The 21,323-nt window shown below is 39.9% G+C and overlaps 1 protein-coding gene across 2 annotated transcripts in view; it reads left to right on the top strand.

The window, feature by feature from the left end:
• The window catches only part of EFCAB14 (EF-hand calcium binding domain 14), a 36,000-nt gene extending 18,654 nt beyond the window's left edge, over positions 1-17,346 (top strand). The window contains exons 5-11 of one of the 2 annotated variants that reach the window (XM_090269396.1): positions 1,716-1,826; positions 2,838-2,942; positions 3,955-4,146; positions 5,840-5,926; positions 8,581-8,692; positions 11,515-11,640; positions 13,710-17,346. In XM_090269396.1, the coding sequence (XP_090125522.1) occupies positions 1,716-1,826; positions 2,838-2,942; positions 3,955-4,146; positions 5,840-5,926; positions 8,581-8,692; positions 11,515-11,640; positions 13,710-13,885 (909 nt within the window). In that variant the 3' untranslated portion in view covers positions 13,886-17,346. The remainder of the gene's footprint in view (positions 1-1,715; positions 1,827-2,837; positions 2,943-3,954; positions 4,147-5,839; positions 5,927-8,580; positions 8,693-11,514; positions 11,641-13,709) is intronic. The other variant, XM_090269397.1, reaches the window with a different exon arrangement.
• Positions 17,347-21,323: the final 3,977 nt, after the last annotated feature.

Raw genomic sequence — 21,323 nt, 5'->3', positions numbered from 1 at the left:
TAGGACAGGCTTTTTTAAAAAGATGGCTTCTGAGTCATGTTCCGAAGTCCCCAGTCTACTTGGGCTCCTTAGGCCTAATGAAAGCAAAGTAAGCTACTACTCGTATCTAACTCTCCTCAGGAGTTGCTGATGGGATTCTAAAGTAGAAAAAAGAACAAATGTTGCCAGATGGAATTTTTTTCTTCATCTCTGCAATGATGGTTTTCCAAAAGCCAAAAATGGTTCCACCCATTTTCATTAAAAAGCCATCATTTGCTCCTAACCCCATGGCAGCCTATGGTGTTAGCTCTGGCTCTCTGCCCACTTACAGCAGGGCTTGGGAGAGGCAGTTTGTGGGAGAACCTTATCCGTGGGTTCCAAATTTATAAACTAGTGGTTTTTTAAGGAAAGATTTGGTTTTCCTCTAGGAAAAGTCCTTTCAATTGGGGAAATTGCTGATATATATATATATTCCTATTAATCGTGTCAGTATAAGCTACATGAAATCCATAGTTTGAAGATATTTTAAATTAAAACCACTAACCTCCATTCATCAGTGTTTAATGTAAAATTAAATCAATGATATATACACTCCCACTAGAATGGTTAAAACTGAAAAGACTGCAGGTACTGGTATTGAGGATATGGATTAACTGGAATTCTTATCCACTGCTAGTGAGAATATAAAATGGTATAACCATTTTGGAACACAGTTTGGCAGGGATTTTTTTAAGTTAAACATACATCTACCATATGATTCGACATTCACTTTCTAGGTATTGTGATAACAAGAGCATATGGTGAAGGGAAATGAAAGTATATGCCCACATAAAAAAGTGTACATGAAGGTTTATAACTATCCATCAGCAGGTGAATAAGCTGCAATGTATGCATACAATGGAATGCTACTCCTCTGTATTCTGAGAAGCTACAACATGGATAAATTTAAAAATATACTGAGTGAAAGAAGCCAATCAAAAAAAGAAAAGTACATACTCACTGCTTCTATTTATATGAAATTCTAGAAAATGCAAACATATATGTCAGGGCAGCCTTGCTCAGAGAAATCACCCGGAGACCACTGTGGGATCAGGCAACGGGTTTATTAAGGGAAAAAGGGGAAAGGGGTGGAGGGGAGAGGCAGCTCCCAGACCGACTCAGGGGCCTGTAGGAGCAAGGGAACGGGAAATGGGGAATGGGGACTCCCTGTCCTCCTTGTGGGCCTGTAGGAGTCCCACCCGAACTTCTGCAGGCACCTTTTTTATACTCGTCAAGGACACATTTCGGTGAGGGTGAGTTTGCTTATCAACATATTCAGTAGGTCATTTACATATCATTGCTTTCTCCCCCACCAGGTTAGTTAACATATCAGGCTAGATCCATTAACATTTCCTCTGGGAGCCCTGACCGGGACCAGGTTGATTAGCATATATCAAAAGTCCAGGTGTGCATTCTAGCTGCCTCCATGTTCTGACAATATATAGTGACAGAAAGTGGATCAGTGGTTATCTAGGGACAGGAATGGAAGAATTACAAAGGGACATAGGGAAACTTGAGTGTGATGGATGTGTAGTATCTTAACTGTGGTAATTGTCTCACAGGTGTATATGTCAAAACTTATAAAGGTATACGTTTTGAACATGTGCAGTTTATTGTATATCAGTTATATCTTAATAAAACTATTTCAAAATTTTTTAAAGATAAACAAACTAACCTTACTACATGTTTCTGTTCAGAGCGTGGCTTCCATTGGCAATACTTTAAACAGTGTCCATCTTGCTGTGGAGGCAATACAGAAAACTGTGGATGAGCACAAGAAAGCCATGGAGTTATTACAGAGTGATATGGTAAGGAACTCTACAAATGCTATGGAAAGTCAGCATTCTCCTGCCTGCCCTTTTCTGTGTAGTAATAGGGCTGCCCACTTTCCATTTGTCTAAACAGACCCTACTGTGCACCTTTTTAAAATACAATCAACAATGTTTATTATTTTTGGAATCTGTAAATTAAGCAGTTAAGTGGATAGAATTAAGAGCTGAGTCTTTTGCAAATGTGTTGGAGGAGATACAGAAATAAGATACCTGAGGATGGAATGGGTAGGAAGGAAAATGGAAAGGAAGGAAAGGAAAGTAGGGAAGTGTCTCAGTTGTTTGTTGTTACATAACAAATCACCCCACCACTTAGTGACTTAAAACTATGCATTTATTTCTCACAATTCTATGGGTCTAGAATTTGGCAGAGCTCTTAGACTAGGGAATGATGGGAGGACAAGTGAAGGGGGCTCTAGAGGATGAAAGATCATTCTTGGTCAAGCTCCCAGTTCAATGAGGTCGTATGTGTGAGCTCAGCCCACACCATGTGAAACAGAACACCCCACCCCTGGTGAGCCTGTCAAGCCACAAAATCCTGAGAAATTATTGTTGTTTTAAGCCACAAAGTTTGTGCATGATTTGTCATGTAGTAACAGATAACTGAGACAGAAACAAACCCCTGCAGTGCACAGGGGTTGTTTTCAAATGTCACACAATGCTGTGCAGATGTAAGCTGTCTGCAGTCATACAGAGACCTGAATTCATCTCCTAATGGGCACTCGGGTCCATTCAGGATTGATGGAGGGTGAAAGGGATAGCATAGCCTCTGCTGTCATGCTGGGGAGATGAGTATATGTACTTGAAATTGGGACTATTCAAGGTATACAAAAGTTGCCTAGCTCCTCCACTCATTCCTAGATCTGCCTCCATATTGATTCATCTGTGGATGCCCCCTGCCGGGAGCTAGACTGTTCTGGGACCGTCCCAGATGGTTAAGTAGACTGAGTAATTACTTATTGCCTATACTAACCTCCATTACTTTAACAGAATCAGCATTCCTTGAAGGAGAACAGTGGAAGCAACCAGATTATTCCATCACCTTCAGCTCCATCAGAACTTGACACTAAAACCCACAGTGAGAATTTGAAACAGGTACTTTTTGCCTCTGGCTTACCTCCCTGTGACCACGATGGACTCGAGGCAGCCTGCAGTTTGTGTGTAGTGTCGTGGTTCCTAGCAGGCATGTGGTGCATGGGTTTGCCTGCCTGGGAGCTGAGCAGTGAGGGGTGAAGCTGTCTTAGGGATCCAAGATGCTATCCTGGCTCTTGTTTGGCAGTCTGCTTTTTCTCCCTGAATGTTGCTCAGTGGAGTAAATTCCCTTTGACCAGAGCATCTTGAAATTCTTTATGAAAAACAGCAATCTGGGCAAGTTAAAGATGGATGGATAGCAGATTAATTCAGAGTGATGGCTAGTTTGAGCCACAGTAAATTCTAAGAATGTTAGAAAACATATCCTAGAAAATCAAGATCCTCTAAAGACTAAAGACAAGGAAGAAAAAGAATATTGAGTTCAAAGTCACATTGAAAAGAACAAAGGGAATCTTTACTAAGAATTCCTGTCCTGAGTTTAATGCCCTTTAAAACCTATAGTCATCATTTCTATTTAAGTAGTAATCAGTAAGTAAAGGATGCCAATAAAAATAATGGAATCCTGTACTAAATAATGCACTACCTGTTATGGTTTTGCTACATGAGCCAATTCAGTAATTGGTATTGTTCCTAAGGTAGTTTTGTTCTGACAAATTAGGTTAATGGACATTTCAGTTAATAACCCAACAAGCTTTCCCAGCCAGTAGGTGAGGTAAACATTGGGAAATCAATTCTCAAGCTCTCAGCTTCCTGGGACCAGAGAGTGAATCATGTAGGTAGTCCTCTTCCCTCTTTTCCCCTCCTGTCCAGCTGAGGACAAACAATTCCAGAGGGAGTAAACTGGGAGCGATTTAGAGTAGAGGGACAACGCAGAGACAGATGATCAATGGTCTAAACAAGGAAAAGGAGTTTACTTCAGTAACTTGACATAATAACAGTTGTTCAGTGCTGCTGGCCTGCTTGTCTAGCATACATCTTTAGCTGGATTCTACAATTTAATTTATTTCCACTCCAGGATATCCTGTATCTTCACGACTCTTTAGAGGAGATAAACAGTGCCCTAGTGGGGTACCAGAGACAGAATGATCTTAAACTCGAGGGGATGAATGAGACAGTCAGTAATCTTACCCAGAGAGTCAACTTGGTAGAAAGAGATCTGGTTGCTATGAGCAAGGTAGAAAAGCAAGCAAACCTGTCCTCCAGCACGGTAAGCCTTTTCAGATGATCTTTGACGTGTTCTGTGTTTCACGGTGTCTTTTGTCTGTACATGGATGACATTCCACCACCCTTTCAAACAGTCTTCTGGCATATTTGAGAGGCTAACCATTTGTATTGTACTCAACCCTTGTCTCCTCTAATCCTTATATTAGCTTTTTTATAAGAATGGCACAGGTTGTGTTTGTCCTGATTTGGAAGGGAGAGGCAAAGAGGTTCAGTCACTTGCCCAGGCCTCACCACAAGTTGTTGGCAGACATTGCAAGCCTTCTGTTACATTACCAGTGGACCATCTGGTGGGGAAGCTCTGGCCTATATCTCCAAGTGAGGTCTTCTTGATCTTTTCTAAGTTGTTATGGGTGGGAACAATGACAGTGATGATAATTGAAGAATCTTTTGCCATTTCATTAAGCCGGAACTTGGCTTTCAGATTTATCCTGCTTTGTGTACATATTAAGGGGATACTTTTGTATATAAGGTCAGTTACACCATTTAAAACAGATCAGATCTTACCAGCTCCACAACTGAAGAGGTCATTGAGTTCAGCCTCTCATTTTATATATAAGGAAACCGAATGCTCTCTAAGTCACCAATGCTGGCAGATTGTGTGGTTTGCTGGTTTTCATACTATTATGTGTTTCTTAATCACCTTTCTCATATACGTTGTGCTAGGATCCATGTGGATTTTTGTTAACTCATAATTAGAGAGAGAGGAAGCGGGGGCGGTAAGAATGGGAGAGAGACAGCGATGTAAAAAAAAAAACAAGGATCGGTTGCCTTTCCTCCACACTCCCATCAGCAACCAAACTTGCAGTCTAGGCATGTGCCTGACCTAGAATCAAACCAGTGGCCTTTTGCTTTGTGGGATGATACCCAACCAAGTGAGCCACACTGGTCAAGGCTGAATGGTTTTTTAATAGTTGCAAGCCTCACCCTTAAAGATTTCATACAGCAAAGACAGGCATATATAAATAGGAGTGGAAACCAAATACAGGAAATTATTCTGTAAATTCAAGTAACCACAAAACCTGGAAGCAAGCCAACAAATAAAGTCCAACTCTGGTGCATAGAAAGCAGTGTTTGAACTGGCTCTGCCACAGTGGAGCTTTGGCAAGTTGCCTTGACTTGGCTTTGAGGGTGGAATCAGACCTGTTCCCTCTCCTGCTTTACTAGGGTGTGTAATTGACTAAAAAGCTGCAAAGATTAAAGGAGCCTTATTTTAAAAAGCCCTTTTGAACTCTGCTAAACTAAGCAGGGGCTGGGAATTTGGGATGACTTGATGAGTATTAGGGCTCAAAGGTTTTCAAGGCTTATGGTGAAAACTTACCATCCTGAACTTCCCCGACTGTCCCCCGTCTCCCCACTTTATTTTTCTCCAGATGAGGAAATTGTTCATAGTATCATCTTACTGTTTATTCCATACAGAGCATGGTTCTAGGTTAAAGTCCTCTCTCTTTTTATACTTCAAAGTTTTAAAGTTTGTGAATGAAACTAGACTAAGCGCCGTGTTTACCTTTGTATCTTGGTAGTCTTTCTCCATCTCTTCTCTCATGCTTCTGGTGTATCTGTTGAAAGTGTTCTGAGATCTTTTAAATAAGTTTGACCAGATTGCTTAAAAAGTACTAGATGTTCTTAAGTTTTAATGTTTGCCTTTAATCTTCTCTTGTTCTTTTTTACCCTTTAAGATATGTGATAGAGCTGCCACTCTGAAAAGAGAGTCTTTGCACCAAGTGACCAGCAGAACAGATACAGTAAAAACCCAAAGCTTAAAGGTAAATAACAGGAAGCTTACTCTAAAGTAAAGATAAATGCATCAGCATGTTTGTGCTTTTTGAACTACTGCTTCTTTCTCAAAAGGAGCACTGTGGTCTTATTGGCTAAAACTTCAAGACAAAGTAATCAGTAACGTAGTATATTGAGTAAGTGAATACTTTCTCAGGCACCTACCCTGTGCCCACAAACTTTGCTAGGAGCTGGGGTGACCACAGTGAGCACAGTAGATACGTCACTCCTATTCTGGTGGAGCTCAAAGTCCATCAGTTAGAAAATCATTAACACATGATTGAACACATAATTAATCATAAGTATGATAAATGCTAGAGGAAACGTATAGAGTGTGATAAGGGCATTAGCAGAGATCAGGAAGGTTTCCCTAAGGAAATGACTTTTAAACTGAGGCAGGAAATTATCTGTACTAATGATGGAGAACAGTGGCTTAAATAATCTAAAAATGGTGTCTAAATTTTTATTTTTAAATTTTAATTTCAGAACTTACTTAGTCCATTTAAGCCTCAACCAATTCCTTCACCTAGTACCTTTCCTTTTTGTTCATCACAGACGTATTGTCAAAATAAGCAATCTGTGATATAGTCTGATATCCCAGGAAAGAAAGTTTGTGTGCAGCATTCTCTGCAATACTATAAGACCCGGGCTAAGGTAAAGGAAAATTCAGAAAGATTGTGACTGAGTGGCTAAAGTACCATTTCAGATGCGTATTACATTTGACAAATTCAGAGGGTATGAGGTTCAGAGAAAATGAAGTTAGAAATGAACCACAGTACAAGCAGTTTTCAATGTAATGCTTTCCATCTATATTTTTCTTCTTCAACAGTTCTATAATATCACATATATTAAAATGTTAATGCTTTATATGCTAGGCTTTTGTTGTATTTTCCAACTGCTGCAAAGAAAAATTTTTTTAGAAAAATCTCATCTAGAGAATAACAAGAAAAATTTAAGAGCCAGATATAAGTGTTGAACTCAAAAAAGTTAACAGGCAGTTACTATTGGAAAGTAGTGGTTTCAGTAGCATCTCAGTTTTTTAACAATAAATATCAGATTAAATACAGCTAGTACTTATTTTTGCCAGCCCTGGCTGGTTTAGCTCAGTGGATTGAGCGTCGGCCTGCGAGCTAAGTGTCGCTGGTTCGATCTTCCAGTCAGGGTACATCAGAGAAGGAAAACTCTGATTCCAAAAAACCTCCGCTGCCTTGCGGCATACCTCTTCAGGGGAAAGGCTAGGGGAGTAAACCCCGACAGAAAATCCGGAGCCGGAGTCCCTAAGGCGGTTTGACGTTGTAGTCAACACCGGCAACTCCTGCGGCGCACCTGAAGCCAAGCTGTATTGACTCCGTCTTTCCCTTGGACCCTTCAGCTGCGAAGAGAGGGTGGGTCTGCTGCACGGGCAACAGCAGACCCTCCATATCACCCTGCCCAGGCTCTGTAGCTTCAGCGTCATCGCAAGATGTCGATTCAACACGGGAGGAGACAGATACGATGTCACTCCCGAGTCGGACTGCACAGCCATTCTCGGCGGTGCAGATAGACTCTTAAGAAGCTACACCATCGTCTCTCGAGACGGACGGCTGCCGCCGACGACTTATTTTTGCCTATATTTCTTGGCTTTACTTTCAGACACTTTCTGTTCTTAATTATCATCTCAGTGTATTAGTTCCTTTGTGCTGCCTAACCTAAGCATCCTAACCAAATGTGATTTCTCCTTAGCATAAATCCTTCAAGCATTTAGGGCCTAGTTTTAGTTATGTATGTTCATATATATTAGCTTCCTAAATAAACCAAGAGAGATCTACTATATAGTAACTATTAGGGTAGAAATAAAGACAGAAGGAAAAAAAACTATGGATCGAATAAAAGAAACATGTAATGAGTTGATATTCTAATTAAACATAAACTCAGGACCTTTCACCCTAGTCTAAACAGTTAGAAACTGGCCTAAAAGAACCCAGACTTCTCTCTTTTTATAATTAAATGTATTTTTACATGTCCATGTAGATCATTCGGGAGATGAGGCAGAGTATCAAGTAAAAATCTTTTTTAAAAGATGTAAATAAGACTTTGAATTAGAAGTATTACAGCTTCTTCGTGTTCCTAACAGCTCCTGCCACCAGTTGAATCATCACCATGGGGGGAGAGCAGGAAGATCAGGAGTTTGGATTTTTTCTTTTTTAACATGATAAGAGCATAAAACTCTACCTAAAGTGGTCTAGTCACAAGGTGAAAGCGAGATATTCAGGAAAATTATTTAGTTAGTGTGAAATCGTTCCTAGAAACCAATATCCTACTCATTTAGGAAATAGGTGTCACAGAGGCACCTGAGCAAGGGTACATTTCCTTTACTGCTGACACAGACATGCCATACCCCATCAACCAAATGTTCACAGTGAATCAGATCATCGGTAGCATAATGTTTCCTTAATGGTCTAGGCTCAAATCCAGCTTGGCCCTCATCAACACTGAGCACCGAAGATATCTCTAGTATTTGTTGATTCATTCCTTCATTGCCTGTACTTATACAGAACCTATTGGGGGTCAAGCAGTACGTGCTAAATAGGCTCTGGGAATATAATAAAGAATCAGATGAAGTCTTACTTCCACCTTAAACCTCTGTGATCTTTTTTTGGGGCAGAAAGAAGATAATTCAGATTCTCAGGTATCCAAGCTAAGAGAGAAACTACAGCTGATCAGTGCTCTCACCAACCAACCTGAGAGCAACAGGCCTCCAGAGACCACCCATGAAGGTGAGATATTCAGGGCTGGCTTCTGAATATTTCACGCAGGCTTGAGCAGCTTGCCTCCCACATGGAGTGGAAAGGTGTTCCAGCAGGCCTGATCAAACCGAGTGAACGATGCCTCAGCGCACCGAGATGAAGCTGATACACTTTGCTTTCATTTAGAAAAAGCCCATTTGGTACATGATTTGTACTCCAGTCTATTAAGGGCAGAAGGGGTAATGTTTAGCTGGAAATAGACTTCTCCATGCTGTCTGCATCCAATTATAGGCAGAAAAACATTACTGTCATAGCGTGTATTAAACCAACTAAATGTTTACAGAAGTCTTTTCATTTCTTTAAGTGCATAAAATTTACTTAAAAATAAATATTAGTCCTTCTGAAAAACCATTAACAAATAATGATGGGCTCATTGGGCTGGAAAGGCCCTTGGCTTTAGGTAGGGACATACCTACTCAATATTGACAAATATATCAACCTCCACTGGTTTAAGCTCTAGGAGGACACAACTAACACATTGGACTTTGTTGGCTTTGACCCCTACTTCTCCCCCCCCCCCCAACAAGTATTTTTCATTTTTGAGAAAGCAATACGACCTCTCTTACTGTCTTTTGGATGGAAGACAGACTACAGTGGAAGGCCTTGTCCTAACATTGTGCTACACATTTGTATGGTGGCAGGCTTTCAGCATCAGCTGGTCTGGTGGCACCTACCCGCAGATCCGGCTTAAGCACAGCCCCTAGGATAGCAGATATCCAATGCTGTTCTCACTTGCAGCTTAAACTCTTAACATCTAAACATGTATAATGTTTACTGGTACTATAACACCTTCCAGTGAGGCTGCAGCTTCAAACCTTAACATCATAAAAACAGAGAGAGAGAAACCAACCAACCTTACTGTTATATAACACTGATTGATCTTCACTTAGGCACAAAACATATTAATCCATACCTTAAACTACTACATTTAGTCAGTCTGCTACTACATTCTCAACTATTTCTTTTTTATTTTATTTTTCAATTACAGTTGACATTCAGTGTCATTTTATATTAGTTACAGATGTACAGCATAGTGGTTAGACAACCATATAATTTACAAAGTGATCCACTGCAATATTTCAAGTACCCACCTGGCACTATGTGTAGTTATTACAGTATTACTGTGTCCCCTGTGCTGTACTTCACATCCCCATGACTATTTTATAACCACCAGTTTGTACTTCTTAATCCCTTCACCTTTTCACGCAGCTCCTCAATCTGCCTCCCCTCTGGCAGCCATCAGTTTGTTTTCTATATCTATGAGTCTGTTTCTGTTTTGTTTGTTCATTTATTTTGTTCATTAGATTCCGTATGTAAGTGAAGTTAATATACTTACCTTTTTCTGTCTGACTCATTTCACTTAGCATAATACCCTCTAGGTCAGCAATTTTCAACCTTTTTCATTTTATGACACACATAAACTAATTACTAAAATTTGGCAGCACACACAAAAATATGTTTTGCCCATAAATAGGTATAATTTTGATTGAGTTACGAAAGAATAATAATAATTATCCTTTTTGCTCCAAACTGGCTTTTTAAAAAATCAGGGGCCTATACATTTTTTTTTAATTTAATCTTTATTGTATTTTTTTTCATTACCATTTAGTTCCCTTATATCTCTGTCCCCCCAACAATCACCACACTGTTGTCCATGTCCATGAGTCCTTACTCCTTTTTGCTCAATCATTCCAGCCCCTAACTTCCCCCTATACTTGTATATAAGGATTTCTAGTACCAAGAATTAACCAATCAAACACAACATTATTATGCGACATGACCAATAAGCTATAACTCTTATTATATGACCTGGATATTTATGATTCAAGACTGGACATTCACACTGGATGGCTATTGTCATGGTGGCTGTTGTCATTTTTTTATTTGACAGTCTAAGGAAAAAGAAGTCAGTGCTCCTAAGTAGTCAGGTATTGCATCTTTTAAAAATTCTTTGGCACAACGATTGAAAATCGCTGCTCTAGGTCCATTTGTGCTGTCACAAATGGTAAGATTTCATTCTTTCTTAAGGCCTAGTAATATTCCATTGTATAGATCTACCACAACTTTTTTTCTACTCGTCTATTGATGGGCACTGGGGTTGCTTTCATAATCTTGGTTATCATAAATAACACTGCAGTGAACATAGGGGTGTGTATATCTTTTAGAATTAGTGTTTCAGTTTTCTTTGGATAAATACCCAGAAGTGGAATTGCTGGCTCATAAGGCAGTTTTAATTTTTTGAGGAACTTCCATACTGCTTTCCTTAGTGGCTGCACCACCCTGCATTCCCGCCAACAGTGCACAGGGGTTCCCTTTTCTCCACATCCTCACCAGCACTTGTTGTTTGTTGACTTATGATGGCCATTCTGACAGGTGTGAGGTGATAGCTCATTGTGGTTTTAATTTGCATTTATCTGATGATTAGTGACATTGAACATCTTTGCACATGTCTGTTCGCCATCTGTATGTCCTCTTTGGAGAAGTGTCTATTCAGGTCCTCTGCCCATTTTTCAATTGGCTTGTTAGAGTTTTGTTTTTTGTTTGTTTGTTTGTTTGGTGTTGAGTTGTAGGAGTTCTTTATAAATTTTGAATATTAACTCCTTATCAGATATATCATTTGCAAATGTCTTCTTTCATTCAGTAAGTTGCCTTTTCATTTTGCTGATGGTCTCCTTTATGAGCGATTTCTCTTAAATTAAGTATATATACAATTGTCCTAAAAGGTGACCTTGAATACTGGTTTAATTTGGTGTCAGATTTGATAATACTAAAATCATATGTGTTTGTTACAGAGCAAGTAGAGAGTTTGACATCAAAGCCATCAGCATTGCCAGAATTTCCACAGTCTCTTGGAGATCACATTGAGAAAGCTGCCCAGCTAAGACCCATCTCCCTACCAGGAATTTCTAGCATCCAAGGTAAATTTTTATACCATGGAGTAATAAGGGAAATGTTCAGAGTTGTAACTTCAGTGTTTTTAAATTGTGGGAAAAATAATTGTATCTAACATTGACCCGAGCAATTCCTATGGGCCAATATTTGGTATGCATTATACTATTTAATCCTGATTAACAATCCTGGAAACATAAATATTCATATATGAACCCATTTTACTGATAGGGAAACTACCTAAGTCCACATAGCAAATAATGCGTTGAGGCAAAATTCGTACCAAGGCAGTCTGACAAGAAAGTTTGCACTTTTAACATGTGCTGTATTATCTCTCTGCCAAGTGCATAGCACATTTTATAAACTTGTGCTTTATATACACACATCATAAAACACTTGGTGGCAGGCATTGACAACAAGCATTCCACCTGCCTTTCTGGTTTTCAAGGAGCTTTTCAGACTTATTTAGCTGCTTTGCTGTGCTATCCTAAGACTGAAAGTAGGGCCTTATTCAGAAGCTTGTCTACAAAATTCCTTTATGGAGTAGACCACCCCCACTTCAGACCATTGCTGTTCTTCCTAAGTACCAAACAGCTGGAGGCCTATTGAATCAAAGTGTGAAGTTGAATAACTGAAGAAAGGAAAGGAATTTAGGAAGATTTTTAAAGAAACATAAGCCTCATTGACTGTCTTCTGGTATTAGAAACTACTACTACTAAGTCATTCAGTAGGGACACAATCAAGTTCTTTTTAAATGTTATGTAAATAATCAGCCCTCCTAAGTGTTCATTATGGGGTCCTTGAGAAAATACCACAAGAAACTGTTGATAGAAATTCTAATCCTATTGGCTCAAGTAATGTCTTAGAAACGAAAAAGAAGATAGAGATCAACTGGTAGTATTGCTCCTTCTCTCTCTTAACTGGAATAGAGAGAGAGAAAGAGAGAGCACAAGTGAGCACAAGAGCCAGCACTAGATACAGTATGTACAGTAGATACAGCTTTAAAGAGATGTACAGAGTGGGGAAAAAGTAGGTTTAAAGTTGTGAGTATGCAAAACACAGTTTGTTCTTATTATTTATTAGTTATTGTATTATGCTTCCATACAAACAACTGTAAACATATTTTTCCCCCACCCTGTATAATCCTCTGGTTTTTTTTAATTAAGATATAATTTACATACCATATTATTCACTGTTCCAAAATGTATAATTCATTGGTTTTTAGTATATTCACAAGTTTGTGCAACTATCACACTAATTCTAGAACATTTTATTATCCCAAAAAGAAACCTTGTACCGATTAAATAGTCATTCCCTATTCCCCTTCTCTCAACCCTTGGCAACCACTAATCTCTCAACCCTGTCTCTTTGGATTTGCCTATTCTGTGTCTTTCATATCGATGGAATCATACAATATATGACCTTATATATACTTCTTTTTTTCAATATGTTCCTTTCATGTAGCAATAATGTTGTTGAAGTCCATTCATGTAATAGAATGTAACAGTATAGCATTCCTTTTTATGGCTGAATAATATTTCATCGCATGGATACACTTTGTGTATCCATTACAATGATGAGCATTAGGGTTGTCTACTTTTTGACTATTAACATTTGTATACAAATTTTTGTGTAGACATATGTTTTCATTTCTCTTGAATATAGGAATGTAATTGCTGGGTCATATGATAACTCTGTTTAACTGACAATATGCTGATCTGTTTTACAAGCTCAACTCCTATCAATTAACTGTTTAACTCTGCAGTCCTTTTCACCCCTTCAACACAAAAATAAAATCTGAAAACTCTAAAAGGAAGGCCCTGGACAGTGAGAAAGCCAGTCTACTATTCTCCTGTGATTATCTCTCACTATGTCTGTTTTGGGAGGATAGTGCCATACAGTGTTCCTCTCATTCTTAAAGGATGAAGAATTAATCTTTTTGATTTAGCTATATCCTAAACCTTACCTTTTGGAATCAGAGTATGCAAAGTAGCTTTCCTTTTAGTGCTTTAAATTCTGTTGAGGCTACTTTTTAAACTGTTAACTAAATTTAGCTGTATGTATAGACATATACATTTTTTGCAATTTTTTTTAACAGATCTTCAGGATTTTTTCCACAAGACTGGCCAGAACATGGATGGGAAGCTGACCTACCAGGAAATTTGGAACTCCTTAGGTTCTGCTATGCCAGCACCAGAGAGTCTGAGAGAGTTTGATGCCGATGGAGATGGAAGATACTCATTCCTAGAGCTAAGAGTAGCTTTAGGTGTCTAACCTCATTGGGCATATCTAGAAACTGATATATACCCTGGGCTACCTGAGATCTACTCACCTAACAAAAACAGCCCTTCTATTTACTTGTCAGTCCTCTATTCCTCCAAACTACTGTAGCAGACACATTGCCACCTTTTCACTTGTCTGAAAAGCTATATAAAAGTTATTTTTTTAAAAAATCATTTTACTTATGATATTCAGAAATCTATGATTTCCTGAAAGCAGTATGATCTTAATTCTAAAATTGCCAGAATAAAGTCAAGCCCTCTTTCTTTCTCTTTCCTTTTTTTTTCTAAGGGAAGAAGACCTTATCTTTTAGAACTGGAAAATGTGTATATAGTGAGAAAAAGCCACCTTTTATATTTCACATAAATTTGCCTTAAATTACCTGCACTTTATACAGGCTCAGAAAATGTCTTTTCTCTAAAAGATAGACTTTTCTGTTTGTAAATATTTAAAATGAAAGAAAGGACTCTGCATATTTTGTGGGAAGTAGATGGAATGGTTTGAAACAGGATATGAACAAATGACTTATTAGTGAAAATTGCTAATGTGATCTGGTAGCAGCTAAAACTAGGTCCATGTCTCCTTCAGGCATCTCCTTTAGCTGCTGCCATGGGGTTTGGTCTGGTGGCTGGAGGAATATATTTAGAGAGTGGATACTGTGGGGACAGTGTAGACTCCAGGCTCAGGAAAATAAGATCTGGCTCTTTGTTTCTGTCCTCTTAGCTAATCCCAGCCTGTGAAACAGAGAAGTTTTGTTGGGGATTGTTCTCATTTTCTCTCCTGTTTCAGGGTTTATGAGGATAAAAGTTATCCAGTGGCGAGTTACATTTCCTCCCTGAGTGAGCTAGATTATCTTCTTCTACCCCCCCCCCCCCCACACACACACACTCAAGTCTGTTTTAAAGCTGTAGCTGACTTCCACCTCTGAAACAGCCTCCATTCTGCATGGCAGGGCTGAAGCCCCTTGGCCACTGCCTCAGCCTAGCTGCCCAGGAGCTTTAGAAGAGAGTTATGCCTTAGTTCTGACCCAGGAAACTCCTTGAGAATCAAGAACCTGATTTGTTCCTCAGGGGCTAAGGCCAAAAAGGTGAACCTATTAGGTTTCTTCAAAATTATCCAGTCAGAAGTAGCTAGGAGCTTTATGTCCAGAGAATACCAAACAATGGCAGACAGGCCTGGGCTTCACATGATGGTAGCAAGTGTTTTCAAACCTAATACAAGCAAGTGCAATACTTCAAATAGTTTTGTAGGCCTGGTTCTAAAGGACCCGGACTGGAAGGAATTATATCTCCTTGCTACCTGTGTGTGTGCTGTGTTGTTCTCGGAAGGAGCCTTTGGACAATACAGAAGGGAAAAACTGCAAAACTTAACTGTGCTGTAAGCCAAGTCAGGGAGAAACTAGAGAAGCTTTCATGATGCCAACTTCTTTAGTGAAGCTGATTTCCATTTTCACTTTGTCCAAGTTGCCCAGTTAGCCATGGATGCAACCAAGCATCCTTAACCATTTAAGGGCTGGTTTATTTTTTCTTTATATGCTATTCAGCTTGGTGTAGGCTAACCTTGATTTTTTTTCTAGAAATATTAAAATTTAGTTAAAGCAAGTGAAGTCTTTTCCCATGAATGTATCTCCTTACCTCATATGGCTTATGCTTCTCTCTCTTTAAAAAAAATTTATTTCCTTTGCTCATGCACGCTATTTCACTTTATGGGAAAGGTTAAAATATAGTAAAAAATTAGCCTGGCACCCCCTGCCAGGTAACTTAGTTGGTTAGAGCATTGTCCCAATATGCCAAGGTTGTGGGTTTGGTCCCTGGTCGTGGCACACACAAGAATCAATCAATGAATGCATAAATAAGTAGAAAAACAAATTGATGTTTCCCTCCCCACCCCCACCCTCTTTCCTCTCTCTCTTTCAAATCAGTAAGTGAATTTTTTTTTTTTTTAAATTAGCCTGGCACTTTAGGTAACTTGAAGATTACTCTTCTGGCTGCCTTCCATGACCCCCCCCCCCTTTTTAATGTATATATACCCTGATGTATTTTATAACAACCAAATAACATTCTAGCAATAAATTGAATTATACTGCTGTATTTGTATATACTGTACCATAAATAGTATGTCTGTACCTGGAAAGTATTTTTTTTGTGAACTGATTTATATGAAATATACTTGAGGGTAATGTAGCTTGTCCTTTTTAGTTTCAAATTCTTTTTCATAGGCAGATACTTTGAGGACACCTTAACTCTTTGTTGTATGTAGCTTTCTTTTGCATCAGATAGCTATCCATGGAAGAGTCAGTTTTGTTTTCTGGTTTATTATCTGTTCTCACCTCAAGCTTGTCTGGCTAGCACCATCCTTGGGCCAGGTATGTAGTCCCATCCTCTCTCCCAACCAAAATTGGCAGAGGTGTCTCTGCTACACTCTCAGACTTGGGAATACCCTTGTCACACTGCCTGGGAAAGTGCCCCATCTCCCAGGCAGACCTTTGAAGTTGAGCAGATCATTGGCTTAAGAAGAGCCTCAGAAACCTATTATTCACTGTTAATGTGGGATTTTTATTTATAAATTGTCTTAACTTACCCAACCTGTGACTTGTGTGTAGTTGTAATCAAGCCTCACCTACCATATCTGAGCTCTGAGAGGAAGGTTGAATAGCAGTGGTGAGTTTGGTTTGGTTTTAGTTTCCAGTGCTTTGACCTCTTCACTCTGGCAGCAACCTCTGCTGCTTTCCTAATTTGCCCAAAGCACTGCTTCTGGGTCCTTTTTTCCTTTTGTCTTGTACTCTCTGGTATAATGTTTACTTAAAGGGCCTCCTTATAAATCAGAGAGGCAAACAGTTTCATAGGAAGAAAAGAACCAAAAGAAGAGAGAACCCCAGCTTAGGGGTGACTGTAGTGCTGTCTCAAGGGCCCTCAGGAGTGTGTCTGAAGCAACAAAGCTGAAGAAGGGACACTCTTCACCTGCTAGCTGCTCTCCCTCCCATTGGTGCTTCCTCACTTTACGTTGCTGGACAGAGCACTCCCAGCACCCCCGGTGGTCTTATGGTCACAGCTGAAGATTTTGACTATGATAGGCTCCTACTCATAATGGCAAGCTGTTGAGTTGCTTTAGTGACAGCTTTTGTTTGCTGCACACCTCATTGACTTGCTTACCAACACCAGCTAGATGCAGTCTCTTCTTTCATATCCAAACCAGAACACATTTGGGTATTCCTGAGACTTTATAGAGCGTGTATTGTTTATAATACGAACTTGACCTACCTTGTTGATTTCTCCCATTAAGAAATGTCGATCTACTTTGCTTTAGTGGAGCTATTTTGGTAATGTATAAGTAGTTTTGGTTCTGTTTGGAGTAGGAATTCAAGTTTTCCATGACTTGATTTGAACTTTGCTTATTTCATATCAGTAACACAACCATTTTAATTTATCTAAATAAAAGATTTTCTTTCTCTCACACTGTGTCTATGATTAAAGCTGCCCCCCCACCCCTGATTACTAAGAAAAACATACACACATACACTGTCAGGAAAAAGTCTAGCTATTGTTAATATTATGAGAACAGTTTGCACAACATCGATGTAACCTGGCAGCCAAGGAGAGGACTGGAATGCACATGCTTTCAGTGCTAGTCAGTGAGGATGACACACTGTTGAGTGAGCATGTGTACTGTGGTCCCTGTTTTTATGGGCTCCTTCCTCCTTTTGAAAGCAAAGACAAACAGATTGTGAGCCCAAGGTTAATTTGAAGAATCTACCTGATGAACACAGAATTTAGCCTGAAGAGTGAAGCCTGCTTCTTTGGCATCTGTAGGCTGGGATCTAGCGGGGAGAAGGATGAATGAGCCCTGGTACCTGTATCAACCAGAGAAGCTTCATTTAGGGAAGTTTTATAGGTTGAGATTCAGTGTAACAGCTTTATAAGAAATGTTCCACTGCCTTTAAAAAAAAAGCCTTGAAATTCATTGCAAGAGAGTGAACTTCCAGTCAAGATGGCAGAATAGGTAAGCACAGCTTGCCTCCATGCACAACCGCATCAAAATTACAACTAAACTATAGAGCAACTATCACTGAACCATCAGAAATCGAGTTGAATAGAAGTCTGACAACTATGGCATTAAAGAAACCACATCCATCCAGACTGGTAGAAGGGATGGAGATGCGGAATGGGCTGGTCCAACATCCACGTGTAGTGAGTGGATAAATATTCAGGAGGGATATCTCAGGAGTGAGGAGTCCCAGGCCCCCCAGCCCAGGGATCCAGTGCCAGGAAGATAAGTGCCCATAGCTTCTGACTGCAAAAGCTAGTAGGGATTGACTCAGTGGAAGAAACTTCTGGAGTCCCAAGCAGTTCCTCTTAAAGAACCCATGCACGGATTCACTCAGACACTCCTGAACTCCAGCACTGGGTAGCAGCTTGAAAAGCACCAGTGGCATACAGGGAGGAAGAAGTATCTGACATCAAAGCAAGAACTGGGGGACATCTTTATCCCAGACAGAAAGGTGGGCAGAGGCCATTGTCCTTTTTCTGAACCCTCCCCCAACAGAGCCAGCAGGCTGGTGCCATATGTGAGACTCCATCAACCTGGCTAACATTGTTTGCCCCGCCCTGGAGATCCCCTGAGACTCCGTCCCACCCAATTTATGGGCCCACCCAAGTTGTCGACGGTGACTTTTCTATATGAATGACTGATTTTGGCTCATGTTTCACAACTACCTAAATCTTCTCAAATAAGCAACAGCTGGCCTCAGTGAGCCCCCAGCCCCTGGACCTCTTGCTAAGTGACCTCAGGCCCAGCACTAGCAGCAACCAGCCTAGGTTCACAACTTGGCTTCACCTGGGAACCTCCAAACCCAGCAAAAGTAGCAGCATCTCAGATTGCTATATAGCATAGACAGGGTGCCTGGGCACAACACAGGTGGGGGCTGACCTTGGCCTGCACCACCCAGGAAACCCCAGGCCCAGCACATCCAGTGGACAGCGACAGATCATGTCAGAGCACCATCACCCTACCCCTGCACAGGTAATCCTCCTTGGAGGGCAGAGGTTGGTGGTCAGTGGTCACAGCCAGTCCTTGCAGCTGACTGGCCTAGGTAAATCCCTCCCATTGACCTGCCAACAGCAGTCAAGGCTCAACTACAAGAGAAGGGTGTACTCAGCCCACATGAAGGGCACACCTCAAGTACCCAGTTTGAGTGATGGGGGAGGCTGTGCCACTGGACCCTACAGAACACCTACTATATTAGGCCACACTACCAAGACACAGAGTCAAAGCAGCTCTACCTAATACATAGAAACAAACATAGGGAGGCTGTCAAAACAAGAAGACAAAGAAACATGGCCCAAATGAAAGAACAAGTCAAAACTCCAGAAAAAGAGCTAAATAAAATGGAGATAAGCAATCTGTTAGATGCAGAGTTCAAAACACTGGTTATAAGAATGCTCAAGGAACTTGGTAAGGACCTCAACAGCATAAAAAAGATCCAGTCAGATACAAAGGATACACAAACTGAAATAAAGAACAATTTACAGGGTAACAACAGTAGAGTGGATGAAGCCAAGAATCAAATCAATGATAAGGAAGCAGAACACAACCCATCATAACAACAACAAGAAGAAAGAATCCAAAAAATAAGGATAGCGTAAGCAGCCCCTGGGCCAGCTTCAAGCATTCCAACATGCATATCATGTGGTTCCCAGAAAGAGAAGAGAAACAGCAAGAAATTGGAAATCAATTTTAAAAAATAAAGAAATCTTCCCTAATTTGGTGAAGGAAATAGATTTGCAAGTCCAGGAAGCATGGAAACTTCCAAACAAGATGGATGCAATGAAGCCCACTCCAAGACACATAATTGAAATGCTAAAGGTTAAAGATAAAGAGAGAATCCTAAAAGCAGCAGGAGAGAAGCAGTTAGTTACCTATATGGGAGTCCCCATAAGACTGTCATCTAATTTCTCAAAAGAAACTTTGCAGGCTAGAAGGGATTGGCCAGAAATACTCAAAGTCATGAAAAGCTGGGACCTACAGCTAAGATCGCTCCACCCAGCAAAGCTATCATTTAGAATTGAAGGACAAATAAAGATCTTCCCAGACAAGAAAAAACTAAGGAGTTCATCATCACCAAACCATTATTATATGAAATGTTAAAGGGACTTATTTAAGAAAAAGAGAATTAAAAGTATGAACAATAAAATGGCAACAAATACATATCTATCAACAATTGAATCCAAAAAACAAACAAGCAAACAAGAAGAACAGAGACAGAGTCATTGATACGGAGAGCATTTTGATATTTGCCAGATGGGAGCAGGATATAGGGGAATGGGTGAAGAGGTGAGGGTATTAAGAAATACAAATAGGTAGTTACAGAATAGCCATGGGGATGTAAAGTACAGCACAGGAAATGGAGTAGCTAAAGAACTTGCACACATGACCCAGGGGATTGCCTGAGAGAGTTGGGGGGAGGGGTGCTTTGTGGAGGGGGCTTGATGGGAGAATATTGGGACACCTGTAATAGTATAATCAATAAAATATAATTTAAAATTAAAAAAATAAAATAATTTACAAAAAGAATCATCATAGAGGGGCTAGAGCTTTATCACAGAAAAATAATAGAAAAATTAGATCTACATCGCTAGATTCTGGGATCACAGACAATCTGGGTGGCCTTTCCCTTCAAGGAAAACTACATAAAGCTTAGTTCATTTGAGCACTTTATCAAATATAGTAAGATAATATTTCCAAAGTGAAAGGGAAAAATTTATATCCTAGGGCAGAACTGAGCTTTCTTACCTTTAGTCTGGGACCAAATAGCCAGTATTATCTTTGTTTCTCTTTTTAGGATAGTTTCCAGAAGATAATAAATTAATATTTTCATATAATGGATCTTTCCTTTTGGAGGGGGCATAAATGCCTTTGAGAAAGATTTTTTTTTAACTGCCTACATTTCTGTGTATAATTTTAGGGGTTCACTGACCAGCCCTTCCCCCAAGCCAACCCATGAACCAAGTTAATTACATGTTACACAGAGAAATCATTTGCCAAGTGTTTTCTAACAAGATATATTATTAGGGAAGGGACACCACCAGTATGTATGGTTGGATATCAGGAAATTTGAAGCCAAGCAGATGTAAATTTGAGACTTTGCTCTGCAACCTAACAATATGGCAAATGCCCTTGGGTACTATCCCTTCATCTGTAAGAGGCAGGTCATTGGCAGCGTTTTTATATTAGAAATAATATATAGACAACCACAACTCAATACACACACATGTTAACAAAGACTGTGATTGAGCCAGCAGTGCCATGGGGCTCATGGATCGCAATGACTTGTCCTGCCTGTGACGTGGCCACTGTGAATTGCCATATCTCACATACCCTCCACAACTATCACCCTTGTGGCAGCTGTGCTTAATGTCCCACAGAATGGCAGTGC

The sequence above is a fragment of the Furipterus horrens genome, unplaced genomic scaffold (assembly GCF_987537825.1).
Source record: "Furipterus horrens unplaced genomic scaffold, mFurHor1.1.pri manual_scaffold_3, whole genome shotgun sequence".
NCBI lineage: Eukaryota > Metazoa > Chordata > Mammalia > Chiroptera > Furipteridae > Furipterus > Furipterus horrens.
This window is presented reverse-complemented; position numbering and strand designations above follow the sequence as displayed.